The 23193-nt window shown below is 32.2% G+C and overlaps 1 protein-coding gene across 1 annotated transcript; it reads right to left on the reverse strand.

Annotated features, from left to right (window-relative positions):
• Nucleotides 1–6132: 6132 nt before the first annotated feature.
• LOC142317977 (uncharacterized) lies at nt 6133–7182 on the reverse strand. The gene has a single exon (XM_075354511.1). It carries the CDS (start codon nt 7180–7182, stop codon nt 6133–6135), a length of 1050 nt encoding a protein of 349 aa, XP_075210626.1.
• Nucleotides 7183–23193: the final 16011 nt, after the last annotated feature.

Below are 23193 nucleotides of genomic sequence, written 5' to 3' on the forward strand. Positions count from 1 at the left end.
AATATTTTTAAAAAACTTTGCATGCATTATGCAAAGGATGTTTAAGCGCACACATGTATACACTGACATCAATTTAGATTTAAATTTTAGGAACCATTCATGTAATTTGTTGTTATGAATTGTTTATTAGAAAAATGGATATTCATAATTTTATTAAAGTATTATTTTTTTAAATTGCATGACGGGATAGAGATATAATGAGGATTTTGTGTTTTACAAAGGTTTGAAATGATGAAAATTTTACTTGTTTGTATTATTTTACTGGTTTATCATAAAATGTAATTAATAATAATAAAAACCCTCTGAGTTAATCTAGTACTTAAACCCATCTTCGCAAGTCAGCTGATTTTCAAAGTTGAGAGTTGTAAGGTTCAAGTCCTTATAAAGGAATTATTTTTTATTGATTTAAATGCTAGACTATGGATACCAGCATTCTTTGGTGGTTAGGTTTCAATTAACCACACGTTTCAGGAATGGTCAATCTGAGTCTATTCAAGATATATCTATGTATATCTGAAGGTACATTTGAATACTAGTTCGTGGATATCAGTGTTCTTTGCTAGTTGGGTTCCAATTAACCATGCTTCTTAGGAATGGTCAACCTGAGACCTACACTCCATTTACATTCATACATAAAATCCTCATTCATCCTCTGAAGTAATACTTATGATGTTTCCGGAAGCTAAACACAATAAAAAAAAAAAAATACCATCTGAAGCTACATCAGGCCTCCTGGCAAGGCAGTAGCAGTAATTGCATTTGCCTATACACACTCACTCAAACCCGGCAGTAACTGGAAAACTGGTTGGAGAAAATGTATAATGATAATAATAATAATAATAATAATGGCCTGAGGTAGATAATCCCCAAATCCAGAACACAACATTTACGTTCCACGTCTAGGGCGGCAACAGCTGTACATATGTACATTACATATAGCTGGCTAACGGAGCACCGAGAACTTTCCTTGGAATGCTTCCTTTTGTTTGACAGTTATTCACCTTCAGGTCACTAAGATGGATTGGATTTTTTGGCTACCTATTGATGAAGCACAATTAAATGATTTGGAAATTGACTTATACTAGACTTAGAGCTGGCGATGTGGCGGCCAGGGCCGATGTTACTGGAGGTGTAACGGAGACCTTCGGTTGTCCACATGCCCCCTTCGATGGCAAGCATGTAGTGAAAGTGCCCATGTACGTCGGTGCATGGGAACTCTGAAAGCTTCGGTGAGTAGAAGCCTGGAGTCAGTGCAAAGATTGCTCATCCTCTCTCTGCCAGGATATATGCCGGTTCCACCGAATTACCGGATCGGACCTCCAAGTTTAGTAGCCCTGGACTGGGGCTGTACCCCGGCGGCTAGCCTTGCTACAGAAGGGATCAATTCTAATGGAACACCTGGAACAAACGTGGTAGAAGGTGCATGTAAACACCGTCGTTTAGAAACATCCGATTTGCCAGAAGCGAAGAAGAAACGCAGCAAGGAATCTGATAAGACAAAGAAAGACACTGACAGAGTTAGAAAAGATTTGCGTAAAGTTCTGTTGAGCAACAATGCGCCCAAACCTAGGTAACTAGTGATAACGAGAGAGAATGGAAAATTCCAGTAAGTCAGTCCATTCTTGATTGCTCGAGGTATTACAAAATGTGCTGGTGGTTCTGGTAAGGAGATTCGTAAGATTTTCAATGGTTTGTACGTCGAAACCGTGAATGATAATTAAAGCTTAAAGGTTCAAGCTATAAAAAAAATCGGTGAGTTCCTTGTGTCTGTTTGACCACACAGTACACTTAACTCATCGAAAGGAGTCGTTTGCTGTGATCTTCTTAATTGCACAGAAGAGGAAATAGTGGAGAAGATGTTGAGTCAGGGAGTGACTCTTTGCCGCAGGTTAACCATGAGGAGAAATGGTGAAGTTCTTCCTTCAGCGTCACATGTATTAACCTCCAATCGACCAAATTTATCCGAAAGAGAACGTGCTGGAATTCATTGTCTGGATGTACGTGCATTTATCCCGCAACCTATGCGATGTTTCAAATGTCAACGTTTCGGACACACTGCAGTCAGATGCGTAAGATAAGAAATCTGTGTGTGGAGTTGCAATAAACCTAAGCAGATTACATCTATTGAAATTTAACCATTAGTTTATAAAGTTCTATCCCTAACAAAAAAGTTTAGTTTATGTTAGTGGCAAGCGTCAGGAAGTTCAGAAACATCATTACCATTTCTTTTTATCATGAAAATATGATCTTATATCTAAAATCAGTTACTGGAATGACAGTAATACCATGTGGCGACATTTAATTTCAGAAATTTAATAATTCTGAATATAATTCAGAATGTATTAATTAATCCTGTAATTATTAAAAGAGGATTATTAATCCTCTTTTAAAGATTTATTTCAGTAATAAAATTTGAAATTATTAATCTTATCATTATACTTATTTCCAAATAATATGGAACATTTTTAGTGAACATTTCTAATCAATTAAAATAAATATTATCTCAACTTTAATTCTCTGCTAATTTGCTACATCTCACTGAAATAAGATAATTATAAATGAAAATATTTTTTGATATTAGTATATTGATAATGTATCCTTTTTCTCTTTTTAATGTCTTTAATACCATTATCACATTTGCAACAATTCATTTACTATTTCTTAGACTTTCTTTTCCATGTTGGATGAATGGAAATATCTCTAACACATAGCTTTAATTCACATTACTGGTAGCATGATATTTGCACTGACTAAAACCTTTTCCTTCTTTCTTAAAACACATGTAGATCAAACCCACCTTAAAGATATAACACAGTCATCCTGGTTGTCTTTCGGCACCACTATAGCATAAAATGTATACCCATGTGACCTGGATATTTATATTTTAAATAACCTTGGAGTCCTGCAACAGCTATTCTCACACTGAAGATCTTGGGCAACCAACCCCATGTCTGTGGATTATTCTTGTGAGAATAATCTGCATACCTAACCGTAGAATGCTGCTTAAATTACTAATACTCATCCTGTACTACTCTTCTACCACGTTCTTTTTAATAATTTTGCTGGCCATTTTGATGATTAACTCCCACTTATCTTTTCCTTCTAGTATCCTCTCAACAGTATTTCTTTAATCGAGTGTAACTAGAATCCGGAGACATTCTGACTCTTAGTGATCCCATCGCCAATAACTAAATAGTGTTCTTCTTTCTATCTATTTTGACGCAGTTCTTGCATGTGTCTATTAATCTTCTCCTTTTTGAGTGGAGATATGCACAAAATCAACCATGTTTGGATGGAAGGAAAACTCAAAACTGAGCTCACCATGTTTTATCCAAGACTTCATACACACAATCAACCTCCTAATCTAAATTCCAGTCTCAGCTTACCACCAAGTGTCCTGCAAACTCTAACAGTTCATATTGAACCTCTTTTTTGCATATATTAAGTAGTTCCAACCTTAAATAGTAGAATATATCAAGTATTCATTTACGTTTTGGATGTATATAGAGTACTACTGATCTACTCGATTAGTAGACTGTACCTTGAAACTCGATTAAATTGATTTGCATAGCACATTCTAATGTTGTTAAATTATACATAAATTATTATGATCAAGTGAGATAATAATCTGTTTATTTGTATTACAGTTACCTTATTTGTCTTACCATTGCTGGTACCTAAATATCGCAAGACAGACGACACATACAGAGCGTCAGAAAAAACAGTAATAGTTTTATTAATCCATCCTTTTGCTGGAAGGATATATTTACGCCATAAGAATATTTTATTACAATTGTTTGTAATACCTTATTCTTTGTTAAATTCTGTTAGAATATAACAGTGCTTAGTTTATATTAAAATAATTTTCTAATATTCATGTTAATAAGATGCTACCAGAAAAAATAAAAATAATCTGTAGGATTCCTTCCTATAGGAGGAAGGGTTTATTTATTGCCCACTAAATTTCCAATGAAATTAAAACTCTTCCCTCATTTCATAACTTCTTATTTACAAATAAAAGAAGTTTTGATTGAGTAAGGAGCAAGATATTGACATAATTTATTTTGAATGGTTTTTAAGTTGCATTTAAAAGAATCAATGAATGTGCTAAGAAAAATGTAAATATTTAAGCAATGATGGAAAAAATATATATTATGATTTACAATGTTCTTTTGCTATGAATTAAAAGTGAATTAGAAGACATACTGAATGACATGGATTTACTGTTTTAAGAGAAAATTAATTTGACAATAAATAAGAGTAAGAAAAGTAATGAAAAGTAGAAAAAAGAATTATGAGGAATCTAATTTTAAGATAAGGTAAGAGAATATGCCTGAATTTGTAAAGTTTCATCTTAGAAACCAAACCTTACATGGTATAAATAATTCTTAAACAATGAAATTCTGATATGTAGATTCATTTTATTGTGTTTTTGACTCTAATCTCAAACATGTAAGTTTTTCTTTCTACCATTTTTTTATGGTAGAGTTTGGAAGTTATGGTTAAAGTATGGAATTAGTTTATTTTTCTGTATTTTAAATCAAATATTTTTTAACTAATATCTAATTAACAGTAATTTTTCAATAGATTGATATTTAGAAAGCAAAAAGAGTAGAAAAATTACAAAGATTATAATTTATGAAAAGATACCTGAATATATAGAGATAAAAGATTAGCATAGAAAAGAAAGGAAGGATAAACAGGACCAAACAAGCTATATGATTAATGTCTCAAAATAAAAATTTAGTTGAGAAGTTGGAAGGAACAGCAAACTGTCAGAATAATTTATACAGTCCTAATTATATTTGCTGAAAGGGGGTATGAATGATGACCTTATTTCAGTAATATCATATTTAGAGGTAATTTTAAAAATTTCAAGTCAATATATTAATGTAGTAAAATGTAATTCATTCCTACATAAAGAGACTTTACCAGTTGTCATTTTTTATTAAAGTTAGAAAGCTATCTAGTTTTGACAGTTTTCTTTCACTAATACTTTTTTAGAAAATATTTGATGAGAGCATTTAAAATTTTTGTTTTATTCCTCCTAGAATTAAGTTAAGGAATAAGCGATTAACTGAGAGAAGGTTGGATTAAAAACCAGAAAAATTATATCACATCATAAGTTTTAACTCCATCGACACAAAAAAATTAAGATCTCTTCATTAAAAATAACCATTCATCCGCAAAATTTCCAACCTGAGATCCATCATATCTGTCTACAACTTCCCTGCTGTAAATTAGCTTTTATTTCCGTTTTCTAATCACAGCCTGTTTAATATCACATTTATTTTACTGAGATAGAATCACATGGACAATTCAATCTTATCCAATTGAATTTATATGGTGACAGCATCATAGTAACATTGACCTTTTTTTAAATAGTACATAATATTCTACAATTTTGGCCTGGTTTATGGATTTATGGGCTCAATTAAAGCATATTGTAAATATATTATATTTTCTTTCAATAGATCAAATAACATAAAAATATAAAAAAATGTACATGTGCTTATGTACATGTGCCAATAAAGTAACTGAAATGTTGTTTTACAGTAAATATAAGTTAAAATTTTATCACAAATAGGTTTTATTTGAATACTTTAGTATTATATCTTCAAAATAAAACATCTTTCAGAAAAAAGTGCAAAATAGAAGAACAAGAAAAAATTAGAAAAGCTATGTAGAAAGACAAACACACTGTGAGGTCTTCTGGTTCAATAAGTCCTGGAAATAGCATTTTAAATTTACATGTGACCGACCAGCATTTGAGCAAATACAAACTGCTGAACCATCTTTCTCTGTAAACAAGACGCTTGGTATAATAGTGACATTATTTCAGGATTGTCAGCGTTTTTGTGCTAACTGGCAGCACTGGACTACAGGTTTTTAGATTAATATACTGCTAAAGAATCCTGGCCAAACCTAATAAGGAAATTTTTACAATATAGTGTTATATGTTGTATGATGTATGATTAATTCTGAATCAGAAGTTCTCTTACATTTTCAATAATAGGACAACAGAAAGATCCAAAACATATTTAAAGATCTGGGTAATAATAACAATAATAATAACATTATTATTATTATTTTCGAATTCTCCCACTAAATGAAAGACGTTAAGCAAATAACTCAAGTTTCCATTCGGTTCTTCTTGTTGCTCCAGTAAGTTTTCATTCTTTCCGAGAAAGCTTGTTTACACTCTTCTGACCACTTTGGACTATACTGATTTTGTTTTGGTTGTTCTGATGTAACTTCCCATTTTTTTACTTTGTATCTGAACATGTCTCTTTCTAAAATGTCTGTTGGACTTATGTTGGCGTTTTTTAGGTCCTTTAGAAGTTTGTCCATCCAAGGTGTTGAGTTCTTGAGCGAGGTTACATATTCTATTACCCTTTTTGTCAATCGATTTTCTGGTAGTCTATTGAGATGACCAAATAATTTCATTCGTCTTTTCATAATGTCAATTTCGATGTTAGAATACTTTTCTGTTGTTTTGACTGATTGTAGTCTGCAACCATCTTGGGTATATTTTGCTCCTAGGATTTTCCGAATGATCTTCCTTTCTACTTTTTTAATTTCTTCAAGTTCATGTTTTCTGTTAAGTGTCAAAGTTTCACTGGTGTAAAGGACTGCTGGTTTTATAACTGTGTTGTAATGCTGGAGTTTAGTCTGTCTTGACGTACAATTTTTGTTGTTGATGTTGTGAACTAACCCTAGTGCCTTTTTGACTTTTTGGAGACGATTTTGTTGTGAGATTTTTTCAAGGCCTGTTGGTTCGATGAATTCCTCAAGGTATTTAAAGTATGGGACCCTATCGATTTTACCGTATTTTGTTTTCAGACTTGTGATATCTGTCTTTTTACATAAGAATTTAGTTTTCTCGAATGAGATCTGCAGTCCCACTTTTTCTTGATTTTCTTTAAGTACCTCGAACTGTTTGACAGCAATCTCCTCATCATCGGTCAATATTGCCAGATCATTCGCAAATGAGAGATATGGTATGTAGAGTTTAGTTTTGAGAAAGCCCAGCCGGATTGGTTTCCAAAACTCACATTCCTTAAGTTCCTTCTCCCATTCTTCCATAACCTGGTCAAAGACTACATTAAACAACATCGGAGAAAGTCCATCACCCTGTCTCACACCTATATGAATGTCGAAGGGTTCTGAGATTTTTTCCATAAATTTAACTTTAGACTTTGTGTCAGTTATTGTTTGTTTTATGAGTTCTCGGGTTTTAGGATCTAGTCCATTTCTTCCAAAATTTGGAATAGTGAGGTCCTATCTATCGAATCGTAGGCTTTTTGAAGTCTACAAATGTGCATACTAGGGGTTTCTGTCTTAGGACTCGTATTTTGAGAATAGTTTTCAGGTTAAAAATTGTTCTGGGCATGACCTATTTGGTCTGAAACCTGCTTAATATTCTGCTATTTTAGGTTCTAATTGCTTTTGTGTTCTACCAAGAGACACGCTGATAGAATTTTGTATGTGACCAGTACAAGAGAGATCCCTCTATAATTATTTACATCTGATTTGTTGTCTTTTTTATGCAGTGGCTGGATTAGAGCAATCTTCCAATCATTCGGAATTTTTTCAGTTTGCCATATGTTTATGATTATTTCTGTAATTTTTTTGAGTGAATTTTGGCCTAAATTTTTCAGAAATTCAGCTACAATTCCATCCTCCCCTGATGCTTTGTTGTTTTTCAGTTTCCCAATGTGTGAATAAATTTCTTCTTGTGTCGGTGGTAATGAGGTTTCTGGTGCAATTTCTGCTTGTTTTTGGAGATCTGTATTTGAATTCTAGTCAATTTAAAAGTTGTGAAAAATTTATTATTATTATTATTTAACAAATAAAAAATTTTATTTTGAATTTTTTTTAATGAAATAGAGAAAGGTAAGAAAGTGAGCAGGTACCTTTTTTTCGAGAGAAGTTAAATCTTCACCTTTGCTGACTTTTATTGAAAGTAAATAAATTTTACTATACATAACGAGAGTTCATATAAAGTAATAATGTAAAATGAAGCATTAATCAAAACGTAACTGTTTTTTAAATAGTATACTTTTTATAGGGTACATCCTTATTGAGCACCCTAAAGACAGAATCCAATTTATTAAGGAATTTAATATTAATACTGCATTTTATGAAATTAAGGGACATCTCTTTGTGAAGTTCACACAATGACGATAAGTATTTTAAAGAGAGGAATTTTTTTTATATCTTCCTTTTAGAACTTGCTTCTTTTAGTAAAAGAGATATAGACGCAGGGGTATCTAGCCTCAGGTGCATTCAGGATTTCTTTCAACCCGTTACCTTGCTTTATTTCTCTGAATTTTATTTTTCCGTTTTCTACAAACCACATCTCCCTACATTCATATAAATCCTCATTTTCTTTGCCTTCAAGCCTGTTCTCTTATCCTGTTATGACTTTTTCAACACTTCTATTGCATTTTTTATGGGGTTTGTACACTTTTTTTTTAACTATAGGTTCAATACATGTAAAATAAAACCAATGCATTTACATACAAAATATTATATACAGTATAAATATATGTATATAAAATTTATATATTTTTTACAAGGAAATAGTACTTTAAAATTTACAATTCATAATTTTATGTTTTTAATTTGAAAACGATTAAATACTGGTTTTGAAAATCATTCCTTATTTTGAAATTTATTATTATAGTCAAGTAGTTCTAAAAAAAAAATCTTAACTAAAAATATTAAATACAATTTTAGGATAAGAATTCTTTTACCTCATATTTTATCATTAATAAACACTCGACCTCTTTTGTTATGAATTGTAATTCTTGGCAAAACACCAGATATCTTACAATTAAGTTGAGGCTATATAGTGGAAGCTTTCTCGATAGAAAATTTAATTTTCTGGAAAATAAATTACTGAGTGTAAAAATAAGAGAAAATACCAAGACTAGACTAGTGGAATTAAGTTCACCTTTCAGTAAATTATTTATATATATTTCAATAAATTTCAAAAACAAAAACAAAATTTAAAACTGCTACGTAATTTGTTAAAACCGATATTCTTTAAATTATTCTGGTCATACTTTTTACCTTACGAATAAATAAATATAAAATATTCAGTATCAATAGTTGCTTTAGCAATAATTTTAAAATATGGATTAATTGACAAAGTTATTGTTTGAACATCGATTAACAAATTTAATTGATATTTTAACAAAACTAATTGATATTAAATTTAAATATTTATTAAATAATGTATTAAATGTCATAACTTCAAAACCCATTTGAAATATACTGGTATTGCGTTTCCCTGATAAGGGTTGAAATAATAACTAAACTAAAACTTGATAAGTATTTAAAATCAACCCCTTCTATGGATAAAAATAAAATTACGATGAAATTTTCAAACTACTCATTAGAATAATTACAATCAAATTCGTATTTTTAAATAATAATTTTAAATCACGTCAAGCAAAAATAACTGCTTTGATGACTTTATTTATCTTGGTGAGCAAATGCAGAACTATGGTCTACTAGACCGATTACACAAATAAAGTTTTGTCGCAGTAACTGCAGAATCAGTTGTAAATTGTAAGTATTTGATATAATGAATATCAAATAAATTTAATTATTAATAAATGTCTGTGTATGTTCAATAATTACTAGACCTTTCCCACTTACGGTGAGGTGGCTGTCATATTATTAATAATTATATTGTAAACTAAATTACCTGCAGTTAATATTTTATATTATTAATAAATAATATTTATCTTATTTTATAATAGTCTTATTAATCTTATTTTATTGGAAAATATAAGTTTACGCCTTATACTTTAGATATTTAGTCCATAGCAATTCTTAAATATCTCTGATTTAACTTCTTATAAAAATATTTAAAAAAATAACTTAACACCATACAAATTACTCAACTCCACTATTTACTCACAACATCAGTACAAGTTATCGAATCGATAGCTGTACGATAACGGAGGCGAATGTTTCCCAAGTCTCGTTAGCCTTCTGGACTCGTCCCCGTAGCTCACATCTGCAGCTAGCCGCCTAGTTGTGCAGTCCGAAGCGACCCTCTAGTGCCGCAATGACTTTGTCGTAGCCAGCCATGGATGGTACACTCTGAAGAGCATCCGCTGCCTGGTCTTGAAGTAAGGTGATCAGGAACGTGGTCTTCTGTGGCGCCATTCCACCATTATGAATGGATGCCGCCTCGAATTGCCGTTTGAAGATCCCTCAAGATGTACTACCGTCAAACGTGGGTGGTTCTCCGCTGTAGGGCATCCCTTCAATATGCCTGATTCTTAGTCCTGTGCACTATTAACAAAGATTCCTCGTCGCTACAAGCTACTTCCGTTGCTTGTGCGTTGTCCTTATGGCTATAACGTTATATTTACATTATTAGTTCTTAATTTACTATTAACTAATAGTTCGACTTTAGCTACCCTATTCTCTAAATTAATTAGAGTCCCTCTTAGGCACATCTAAATCAAACTTAGCACTTTCTCCATCTTTTCTAAAGTTTGTACTAAGACTATTGAATTTATCCAAAATATGAGGCATAGGATTACACATTTCCTCTGATAGTTTATTCGTATTTTAATTTATACTCTCACTCACTTGAGTTAACAAAGCAATAATGTTCTCCCTAGTAGCGTCCATCAAATTATTAATAAATTATAATTACAAGAAAAAATAAAATAACTACAATAATCTATCAAAAAATAATAATATCTTATCAATAATAAAATTATAATATTTAGAGCTGACTACCTGGTATAACAATTTAACAAAACATCAAAATACAAGAATAAATCAAACAATAAGTAACAAATCAAAAATAAAATAAAATTTTACCTATATAAACTTTAAACTAATACAAACCATATACAAATATAAACTGCTGTTGGAAATCTATAACACTCTCAATATCCCACTTCGACATCAGCCTCCCGTGTTCGCGGATAGATCAGGATATTGAGAGATTGGCAATTGAAATATTTGTTAATTACAATTTATTAGTTTAAGAACATAAATAAAATAAGACAAATCTATAATAACAATGACAGTAAGGATAATAAACAACTCACAATAATAATAATAATAATAATAATGACAACAGCAAACAATAATAAATGTCAATAATAATAATAAAAAAAGTAATTACATATAAAACAGAATTTAAAGAAATCGTCAGGATTTATTTACAAGTAGTTAAATATTGAAAACCAGGATTTAGCCTCAATGACAAATGACATTGTCACGACCGTTAGTCTTAACACCTTTAACCACTAGTCGTGTATTAACAACAATAGTACAATAGATAAGACAATTATAAAATTCTTTTACTGCAAGTACTTTTTCTGTTTATAAAATAAAACTACCCTATAAACTAATGAATGAAATTACTGCATTTTCTGTTTCACATTCTTACAGTAACTCACCAAGCCATTACTTGTGACGTTATCTTAGTTGCATCGAACCTGTATTCGAAATTCGCTTCTTCACTGACCTCCTCGCAGAATACTCTCGCTTCAAACTCGCAAAATAATTTCTCGCTTAGAACTTTATCGTAGCATTCTCTTGTTTTGAACCACTTCTTGTTTTCATGTACTGGAATTACTTTTAACGTCACTTTAATCGCGACGAACTTGTATGCACTAGAATTCGCTCTTTCACTAACCTCCTCGCAGAATACTATCGCTTCAACTCGCATAATAATAACTCCTCGCTTATAACACCTTCGCGGAACTCTGTCGTAGCACTCACTAGCAGACTCTCCTCACAGATTGACATCATGTCAAATTGTTTTGAACTAGTCTTTTCCGGAGTATTTATACTCCTACCCTCTTTACCTGCAGGATCAAACCCCAATTGAGCGTGAGAACGATCGACCGAGCCCTTTCATTCCCATGCATTCCTAACCTTGGTCCGAATTGGAGACTTTAACTTGTTTTTTTAAATTAAAATATATTGATATGTTAATAATTTATTAACCTCTGATTGTAAAAAAAAAAAAAATAATACGATAAATAATAATTCAATAATAATAGTAAAAAAAAAAATATTAAAAATATAAGATGTTTTAATGAAATAAAATTTTATGTACTTTTCATTTTTTTTTTTAAAGTGTGTATGTAATTTAAAGTCGTACAAGGAAGTCATGTGATATCAACATCAATATTTTTTATACGAGTGGCAGACCTATTCGAGACACCGGTGGCTATAGAAAAACGTTCTATAATTTTCTTATGGTCATTTCTAAAGTCACCTTTCTCTCCTTCCCCTGTCATTAGACATAATTTCACGGAATTGACTATGGAGTAATTTAGTGCCCCAATTTTTGATGTGTTAAACTTCACTGTCCAACTAAGCTATTAAAATATAATATGAGACAATATTAATTCACAAAAAAATTCACAGCTAAAGATGAGACAAAAAAAATAAATAATATAGTAGGCTTATGTAAATTATAAAATAGTATACATAAAAAATAATTTATAATTAATCAGAAATACACTAAGTAGTAAAAAAAATTGTATACATGATATATTAAATATAAGTACTGCGTATTTAAAAAATAATGACCCGATTTCAAAGCTATACACCAGTGAAACCATGCATAGTCAGTGAATGAAATTTTCACCATTTGAAAATGAGGGTCTTAGCGTTTCAATTATCGGTAGCCAGTTTGCAATATTAGTGCACAAACGTACGCTAACTTCAGTCATAAACAACATGGCGTCTATACAATAGAAGGAGTTACTAATATAAACAATTTTATGAATCGAAATGTTTGGGTAGGGGGAAGAGTTAGGTGATCTCGCATTTCAGTGGAAAATGTACAAAGAATTCAGTGAGGCACGAAAAATTCCACTCATCTCACTAACCCAGAACTTGCGATCCCTCATATGACTGTTTGACATATAAAAAGATGATGCTTGGCATTTCAGTTCACACCGATTACAACTGGTTAAAGCTCTTAGTGTATGTGACAAAGAAAACGTAACGATTTCTGAGGTATGTTCTTAGTTAATACGGAAGACTATAGGTTCTTGCCATGATTATTTTTAGTGATGAAACAAAATTATCATTTAAGCAGTAAAGTTTCACGTCATTTTGTTCGCATATGGAGACTGTAGAATCCGCAAGAGATTGATTGTACAGCACGAGCGAGATTCATTAGATGTTTTATTTTGCAGTTTCGTATATGATCCTTATTTTTTAAGAAAACAGTTACAGGATATTGTTATTTGAGATGATACAGGACTTACTTTTCCTACAATTAAATGAAGATTCTGAGGAATCCATTTTTTAGGAAGATGATACCCCGCTAAATTGGTGTAGCTTGTCCAAGCCGAATTGGCACAGATGTGATCTAGGTGATGGTTGCCTAGCAATCGTGGAGCTATAATATACTAGCATAGTATATATCCCCACCGGGTTGGTCTAGTGGCTAATGGGTCTTCCCAAATCAGCTGATTTGGAAGTCGAGAGTTACAGCTTTCAAGTCCTACTAAAGCCAGATATTTTTATATGGATTTGAATACTAGATCGTGGATACCGGTGTTCTTTGGTGGTTGGGTTTCAATTAACCACACATCTCAGGAATGGTCGAACTGAGAATGTACAAGACTACACTTCATTTACACTCATACATATCATCCTCATTCATCCTCTGAAGAATTATCTAAACGGTAGTTACCGGAGGCTAAACAGGGGGAAAAAAGAAAAGCATAGTATTTATACAGCATAATAAATTTTACGGTATATATATATATATATATATATATATAGTATATTAATTCGCTCTTGGACTATGTATGTGAGATTTATGGTACGGAAACTTTCAGTCAAATTTTGACAGCTGATTTTAAACTTATCCATTCGCTCTGAAATTTTGCACATCGGTTTGCTCCTGCTGAGAACACATTTTAGCAAAATTTTCAAGCGGCCCTAAGTTGCTATGTTTTTAAGTGAAAGAAATGCTCCTTAAACTTATGTAACCTCGTTTAATGCATATTTTCTTAGTGAAAGAAACTTTTAAAAATAATCTAGCCTATATCAGTAAGTTTGAATCTAAAATTTGCGACCGAAGTTTAGGGAAAAATTAGTAATTTTTCCCCAAAAAATCCGAATTTGCGGACGAAAATCCTAAATATCTCGAAAACGGTTGGTCCTAGCGCTCTGAAAATTTTCGAACACCCTGCAACTCTTTCGTCCCATCCCCTCCCAGTGGTACCCGTCGGATGAAAATTTTTCAATTATCCCCTGGGCGCCGTCGAAAATTGAGGTGGGGGTACGATGGGGTGCCACCGTATTATTTTGGCAATCATTCGTCCAAAGTTCACATTCAAACGGTGTATGTTTCAGCAGGTTAAGCGCTAACTGTTTAACTAATCGGATATACTCTTGATTGATTGAATTTTGGTTATCCGAAAAATTAAATCGTTTAGCCCTATGTTTTGATTGCACTCACCCGCCGTAAAACGTACCGATCCGATCTATCGCTAAATACGCTCAAACCTGTAAGCTAGCGCAGCTGTAAAGTATTAACTTATGAAGACTGTATAAAATAAAAAATATATAAAAAAATGTTAAAACTACTATTATAGTAAATACACTAAAAAGAAGAAAATAAAAAAAAAAAATTTAAACACCACCTTAAATTAAACGAACTAAAAGGTAATAAATAAGTTTAGGACGGTATCTCAGAATGGATTTAACGACAAGCTTTGATGGTGATATGTAAGATTATGTGAAAGTTATAGCTTCAAATAAAAAAATTTATGTTATTCCAAACTTTTTTTTATATGCATGATGAATGGCCTAAAGAGTGGCGTGCATGCACCCCACTCTTTAGGTCGTACCTCCCAGAACAAAGGGCGAAGAGCGTAGCATAAACAGTAGACATCAATCTTCTCCGTATTTGGGTTGGATATTTTATACAATTATAAAACTGTAAATAAATACATTTAGGTCCAAACACTAATCAGTAACAGCGGATTAGTTTGCATAATATTGCATAACATATCTATTTCAATTCTAATAATGAAATAAATTATCAGTGTAATAATATATAAACTCAGAATTAAATCAGTTACTAATAAATTTAATACGTGAATTTGTTCATTGATCGGAATAAATATTAGTCGTACCGTATACATACTGCCTTTAATCGAGTAGAAATAAAAATCCGTGCTTGTTAGGCATTAAGAGCTTTTTTGTTAATCAGATCTGTGCCAATTCGGCTTGATCAAGCTATACAAACAAGTTAGTAGTTTTCTAAACGAAACATTGTCTCAACGCTCGGCAGGGCATAGGGGAGGTAAAATTTGTCATTATGCTCTTGGTCTCGAAGAGGCTCAGAAATTACTTCTTGTGAACTATTTTTTGTGGGAGTATGTGGAACAGAGTGTTTATGTTCCCTCTATAATTATATTTCCTGCTGATTTGGATGAGCTAAAAATCAGTTTTAGAGCTTCAGTAATTTTTGTAACAAGACTATCTGCAACAATTTGCAGAAAAATTCACTTGTAGTCTTGATGCTATCAATGCAACCGATTGAGGGCACATAGAACATTTATAAATTAGTAAGAAAAATTTTAAATATTATTATTATTATAGAAACACTTTTTTATTATTAAATATATCTGTTTGAAATTGGATCATTCTTTTTGATGTAAGGTATATATTCTTATTATTGTTGTTGTTGTGATGTTTATTATGACCAGAGCCAGTTTGGAATTTCATCCGTCACTTACCAGCAAGGTCTGAGTCCTATCGTACTGTTTAATTATTTTATACTTGCCTGTTAAAACTTGTTTTGCATATTCTCTCCATTCTACAGATATCCAACAAAATGATTTTCTGCATCGCGAGTTGTAGAATAAGCTGTGAGGATTTATGAATCCATAAAGAGTTTTGGTATTTCTCCCATGGAACCGATGATTGTCGCTTCTATTCTGACTGTTTCCTGATTGCTACCATATCTCCTCGATCTGATCAGTCAACTATCGGGATGTAGATGTCTCATCGGCATACCTACTCCTGATATTTGAGGCCAATGGTATCGCGATAACAATAATCCACATCCTTGATTTTTGTTGTGAGAATAATATCTTGTCTATTATTTTCAATTGGCTTCTTGTCCGAAAGGACTGTACTATCGTATTAAATCTTGTATCAATCGTTTTCAATTACTGACAAAGGGATCTAGCAATAGTAAGGAATAGACACTCGAAGTAGATCTTGGCCAGGGACAATTCTTTCGTTCAAAAAAATTAAAATGGTCAGGAACTGAATTGAAGTTTGGTCGGTGCATTCTTTCAGAACTAAAATAACGTATCCATATAGTGGAGTAATTTCAATTAGTACATGTTAATTCAATGGATTATTTAGTGCCTGATACTTGAGTTTTTCAATTGATTATTGGGCTTAGGGCAGAAAGATTAAAATTTTGGAAATTCTTCTTTGAAAACATATAACGTAATCGATCCTTCGATTTTGTGTCTAATAATGTAAGAGTTTTTATTAACAACTTATAATATCTGTTTTAGTCACCTATCTTATCCTTAAGATCACGAGGTAAATTGAGGAATAATTCTATTATTACTACTACTACCACTTGTTTTATTTCTGATTAGCCTCCGGAACCACCGCAAAGTATTACTTCAGACGATGAATGAGGATTATGTATATGAATGCAAATGAAGAGCAGTCTTGTAGAATTTCAGGTCGACCATTCCTGAGATGTGTAGTTAATTGAAACCAAACCACCAAAGAACACCAGTATTCATGATCTAGTACTACTACTACACACACACAAGCGCGCGCATGCACACACAAAACACATACACACTCACACATAAATAAACACACGCGCGTGCCAACACTAATAGAAAAAAAATCTATTTTTTGTAAATCTACGAATTTATCTATACCGCACATTTTGAAGATTAACAACTAATAACTACTTTATAAGAGCGATACCTAAAACGCACTAAAATAATAATTTACGTATAGTGAACTTCACAATACTTTCAGAGAAAGAAATTGGTGCCTCTTGTATCTCACAGGTTTCACGTACATTACAGCCATAAGGAAAACTGGGACAATTAATATAAAGTAGCAAATTAATCTACCCCTTTCTTCTGTAAAACAATACGTTATAAGCACTACTATGTAAATACAAGTATTTTGTAGATTATGATAATATTTTATTTACGAGGTAGATTGTTGTTTCATTTTTCAGCATTTTATTTAAATCAATTAGGTTTATATTTAATTACTGAACTTATTAAAGAAAAAATTATACTGTATTATTTTATAAGTTAAAAACAAAACAATATAGTTTTAACTAGCTAAAAGAAAAGAAGGAAAACTGAAATAGTTTTTCTTTTATTATTAACCGAGTTGGAAAAGTTGGAAAAGTCCCAGAAGTGATTGGTAATGGTGATAAGACGAAGCCGAGGAAACTTGCCAAAAGAAATTCCTAACTTCCAGATAGGAAAATAATTATAGAAACTCTACTATGAGAAACAAACTTTTTTAATTTTTAAAAAAAAATTATATTATTTATTTCATTTTTCTTTTGTTTAGTTTCATGCGTTAAAAAAGGATAATATAATTTTTTTTCTTATTCTTTAAGTGGAAAATTTAATTTAAATAGTATCAGAATAATCTTGTTTTTTTTTTTAATTCTAATAGTTTTATTAATTTAAAATTGTCAAGCTGATATAAGATCCTTAGGAAATATGAAAAATATCTTTCGATAAGGTATTTTTTTTCAAACAATTATCTTTTGAAACAAATATAGCATTTTTATCTAACAAATTATATTGCTAACTGCGGAGTTAGATTTGAAACACCAAGGAAATGTCATGGTTTAATCCAGTGCATCTGATGCCAACAATATGAACACACGAAGAATAATTGCAGGCGGCTTGTCGCTGTGTTAATGTGCAGAAGGCCATAGAACTATGGATTATCCTAACCAGGACAGAAATACCTCACCGACATGTGTGTTCTGTCAATCAGACCATAATTCTAATTAAAAAGGTGCAGGTTGTGTAAAGAAATCATAAAAAGGAAACAGAAGCAAAGGTCTCTGCATGTTACGAAGACTGCCAATCCACTAAAGAATTAGTAGGAACGAGCCATGTTAGATTTTGGCAACGACAAATTCCCTAAGTTAGGTCAAGAAACAACTAGGAATCTGAACAACCAGTCTAACACTCGTCCTAGAACATATGCTGTGACTGTGAATTCAATATCTATGATTCTACATAGAACACCACCTGATATAGAGTTCCTAGTACAGCAAATATATAACCTAATAAGCTTACTCACCATGGCGATTGGCAAAATCCATTGATTGCTGGATTCCTCAGGATTACTGCCTGAAACATGAATGGTATCGTTTGTCGATGTCAGAAAGAAGAAATAATGTGTTTACCGAATCATTAGATGCTATATCAATCTCAGAAACGCACTTCACTATTCGTAATTACTTCTGTCTCCAGGGATATTCGGTTTAACCTACAGGGTTGGTCTAGTGGTTAAACTCGTCATCGCAGATCCACTGATTTCGAAGTCGAAAGTTCTAAGGTTCAAAACCTAGTGAAGGCAATTACTTTTATACGGATTTGGATACTAGATTGTAGATACCGGTTTTCTTTGGTAACTGGTTTGAATTATCTATACATCTCAGGAATGGTCGACCTGATACTGTTCTAGACTACACTTCAATTACATTCATACACATCATCTTCTGAAGTAATACCTTACGGTGGTTCCGGAGGCTAAACAGGAAAAAGGAGAAGAGGGATACTAGGTTTATGCGACAACAAACCAGATGGTAGGGCCTAGGGGATTAATGTAAAAATGTTATAAAGCAACACCTACTACCGGATACGAGTACATACATGCAACATCATTTAAAATTCTTTAATGGATAGGACCTTCAAAATTATCTGTGGTCTGCTTTCCACCCCGTCATCTGATCAGGCATTCTTGTTCTCTGATGCTGGGTACCCGTTATATAGGAGAAGGTGATTATAATGTGAATCATCCTATCTGGGTAGCCGGCTTATCACTACTTTTGGGAGAAAAATAACGAATTGGACTTCCAATATGCGCCTGAATGTCATCTTTGAGATGCAACTCATGTGCTGGCTGTTGGACTGACCTAGGTTCCCAGATTTAATAGATTTTTTGTTACCTCATATATTTCGCCTATATATACTTTCGCCGATGTAATAGATACGACTAACACTAGATAGGGAATCTTGGAGAGCTGGATTAAACCAGTCAAATGACTGAAGACAAAAAAAAAAAAGATGTAATAGATTTAATTCGATTCTGATCATTCAGTCGTACTTCTTACCATTAGCACGGAGTGATAAACAGATCAAACCGCCCATCCTACTTAATAACAGGATTGACTGGGGCTCCTATCATAGATGGATTGAGGAATGCTATGGTACCTGTTTGATTGAACAGCAGTGTTGATATAGATAATACGATGCATTGCTTGATCAAAATCCTGTAGGAGGCAGATTGGCAGTTGACACCAAATAGATATGGAGTACAGAGAGACTCAACCTACCTAAGGGAAGTTATGATCTTATTTGAACACGAGGAGACTTAAACGGAAGTTGTAATATTATACGATGTCTGAGGATAGAACATCTTTGAACGGGGCTGCTTGTAAATTAAAACGGCTGCTGAGGTGTACTAAATACGAGACATGTTTAAAAACTTTCATGTGGATCTCTCCCCTTTCCAAAAGAGTTATTACTCACTATGAAAGGACACGACACGAAGAACTTCAGTAGACCAACACCAAGTTTTCTAAATTTGAAAACGTTGGGATTATCGTTTGCTCAAAACGACAGTGAAATAGCTGACGTATTCACAAGGTATCTTGAGAAGCTCTTTTAGCCTTTCGACATACTAGAGGCTAGTAGGGAAGAAGTAATCCAGTTCATGAATAGCGCAATTAATATGAAACGTTTATCGTCAGCAAAGATTTCGCAAATAATCATTAGAATAAGTAATTCAAAGAAATCTCCTCTGTATGACATGATTACTAATAAAATGCTTTTTATACTTCTTCTGAGGCTATGGCTGATTTTGGTGGAAAGCCGATTTTGTTATTCCTGACAACAAATTTGGCATCAGACGTGTTCACTCAGAAATCAAACAATCATACAGGATAGTAAAAATTATCAGCAAGTGCCTAGAAGAGATTATTTGGTTGTTTTTCTGGATTTTCAGCAGGACTTTGATAAGGTGTGGTTTCCTGGTCTATTCTATAAATTGAAAAGGAACCTTCTCAACCGTTTTGCTTGATCCTACACAGCTACCTGGACGGAAGGTTTTTCAAGTGAAGTACAATAGACTAACTTGAATCTTTTGATACTGAGTTGGGTGTTTCTCACGGACCAGTTCTGGAAAATGTTCTACTCGATTTTTAAAAAAAGTACCTCTAGACTCCAGAGGACATCATAGTTGCATCGTTCGCGGATGACATGGCAATGCTGGCTGGGGATGCTGACCCTATTAGTTTAGCTTCTACTAAACTAATAATTGAACTGGGTCCAAATAAGTATAGCTAGCTAGATGGAAAATGAAGGTTAATCCGATTAATTGAACGCATATTACGTTTGCGATGAAGAGGGGGTAACTGCTCACGAGTTCAACTGAATTGCGTTTTTATCCCAGGTGCTAACAGTAAGCGATACCTAAGACTGCATCTGGATCGCATCTGACGTTGAGGAATCAGTTCAGAGAGGAAAGAACGCCGCTCAAAATTAACTTCAAGGATGTGATCACTGCAAGACATGAATCGCAACTATCATTATCTAACAAGCATTGCTGTACTCACTGGTACTTCAACCTATCTTTTATTTTCCTGTTAAGCCTCTGGTAACTACCGTTTAGATAATTCTTCAGAGGATGAATGAGGATGATATGTATGAGTGTAAATGAAGTGTAGTCTTGTACATTCTCAGTTCGACCATTCCTGAGATGTGTGGTTAATTGAAACCCAACCACCAAAGAACACCGGTATCCACGATCTAGTATTCAAATCCGTGTAAAAATAACTGGCTTTACTAGGACTTGAACGCTGTTACTCTCGACTTTCCAAATCAGCTGATTTGGGAAGACGCGTTAACCAATAGACCAACCCGATGGGTTACTTAAACCTATCTGGATCTACTGAATCCAACTACAGGGTTCAACAAGCGAGAGCAAAATTAAAGTTGTACAGCGATTCCAGAACAAACTGTTGAGAAATACAACAAAATCATCGTTTACCTAAATCACTGAAATACACGATTATTTGGGATTGGCAACCGTTCGTGAGGAGAAACGGCGATTCAGTACAAGATACAAAATGAAACTGAATAGATATGTCAACTGACTTGGGTTACCCTCCAGGATAATATCGGGGACATTAGACGCCTAAAGCGACTGTATATAATAGACCTGTATGCTGCATATACGCCGAAATTTGATGTGAATCCATCTATCCTAAGATTTTGTGTATCATAAATATTCTTCAATTCGTTTCACCAGTTACATTTGTTGGATCTTTGATTCGTTTCACTACTTCTTCGTTAGATTAGTTTTTCAGGGATTGGTAACTCGACTTTTTAGTGTTTTTTTTTTCTTTTTACGTTCTGAACATGGACTTTGGATCACTATTCTTTAGACTCATCATTGTATGTACTTATTTATTTAAAGTATATACTCGTATTTATGTATACTGTGTAATATATATATATTATATACACAAACTTGCATACATCGTTCTTTATGGGATTTCAACGGAAGCACTTCTATGCATGTCATTTTTTATTTGTATTCAAATTTGCTTTGGTTCCGGTAAATTGGAACCGTTTTCAAATTAAACACTGTGACAAATATATATATATATATATATATTTTTTTTTTTTTTTTTTTAAATGTAACAACTTTAGATATTGTGTTAGACAAACACCAAAAAAGCCTTATTTGCCTTATATGATTCAATGCATTAAAGAATAGAATTGAGAAAATTAATTATTTTTGGAGGAATAGAAATAAACAGATTATGGGTTCATGATGAAGGTAAAAATCAATAGGGTTATGAATGTTCGGAACGAGATAAAATAATGTCACTCATGACTATCATTACCTAAATAAAAAAATCCTGTATTGAATTAAAGTATTAATTTTTACCTCCTTATTAATTATATTTTTCCTCCTACATTTCATTAGCTTTAATTGTTTTATTTTAGATTAAAATTGTGTAACTTTCTTGGGAACGAATCAATGCTGTTTATTATTTCTTTTAAACTGTTTCTTACATTTAGCCAAATAAAAATATGATTAATTGATGACCTAAATGGTAAGAATTATTTATTTTATTTTATTTTTTTTTTTGTGAATTGCTCTCTAATTTTATTTCTAATTCCTTTATTTCTTTTTTTGTTTTTAAGTTATGAAAAAAGACGTTAGATTTGTTGTTTTCTCTTTCATTTGTGTACTGGATTTGTCTTTCATCTTATTTTTATTTATTAATTTTATTTGATTCTTTTGTTGATGATAAATAATAATCTTTCAACATATGTCAATCTCTTTTATGGAGAGTGAATATTTCAACTTTATCAAGTGACTTTCAAGATCAAATATTGGATTTCATTCAACCAGACTGATAGATTTAGTCTAATAACTAATTTGGTTTCTCTTGTATCCATATTTATTATGAATCAAAGAAGTTCGTTAATTATTTAGCTTGATTATGCTATCGTTATTTTTACTTCAATAATAAGCGTCCAATGTAACTGAATTAAATATTGTATTTCATCGTAGATTATAATTATTAAAACGGTACTTCTACAAAAATACACGTACAATAATTCATTTTGAAAAAATATTTACTGAAAAAGAATTCATAAAGAGTCTTATATCCAATATCAATTTTTTTTTTATAATCCAATAGAACTACTGTTTTTTATGGCTATTTGAGTTCATGTACTTGAAATAAAAAAAAAATAATTACGAAGAGGTTATCATACTAGAAGAATTTTTTAACCTTATCTTAATAATAAGTAATAAATTCTAACATTCAAATAAGAGAATAAAATTAAATATATTTAATGAATTTGAAGTCTAGCATTCTAGAAGTATATAATGATTTTTAGC

This window comes from Lycorma delicatula, chromosome 1 (genome assembly GCF_047948215.1).
Source record: "Lycorma delicatula isolate Av1 chromosome 1, ASM4794821v1, whole genome shotgun sequence".
NCBI lineage: Eukaryota > Metazoa > Arthropoda > Insecta > Hemiptera > Fulgoridae > Lycorma > Lycorma delicatula.

Bases quoted from the DNA above. Each gene is read 5' to 3' on its own strand.
- LOC142317977 (XM_075354511.1), bottom strand. From the start codon at position 7,182: ATGGAAAAAATCTCAGAACCCTTCGACATTCATATAGGTGTGAGACAG.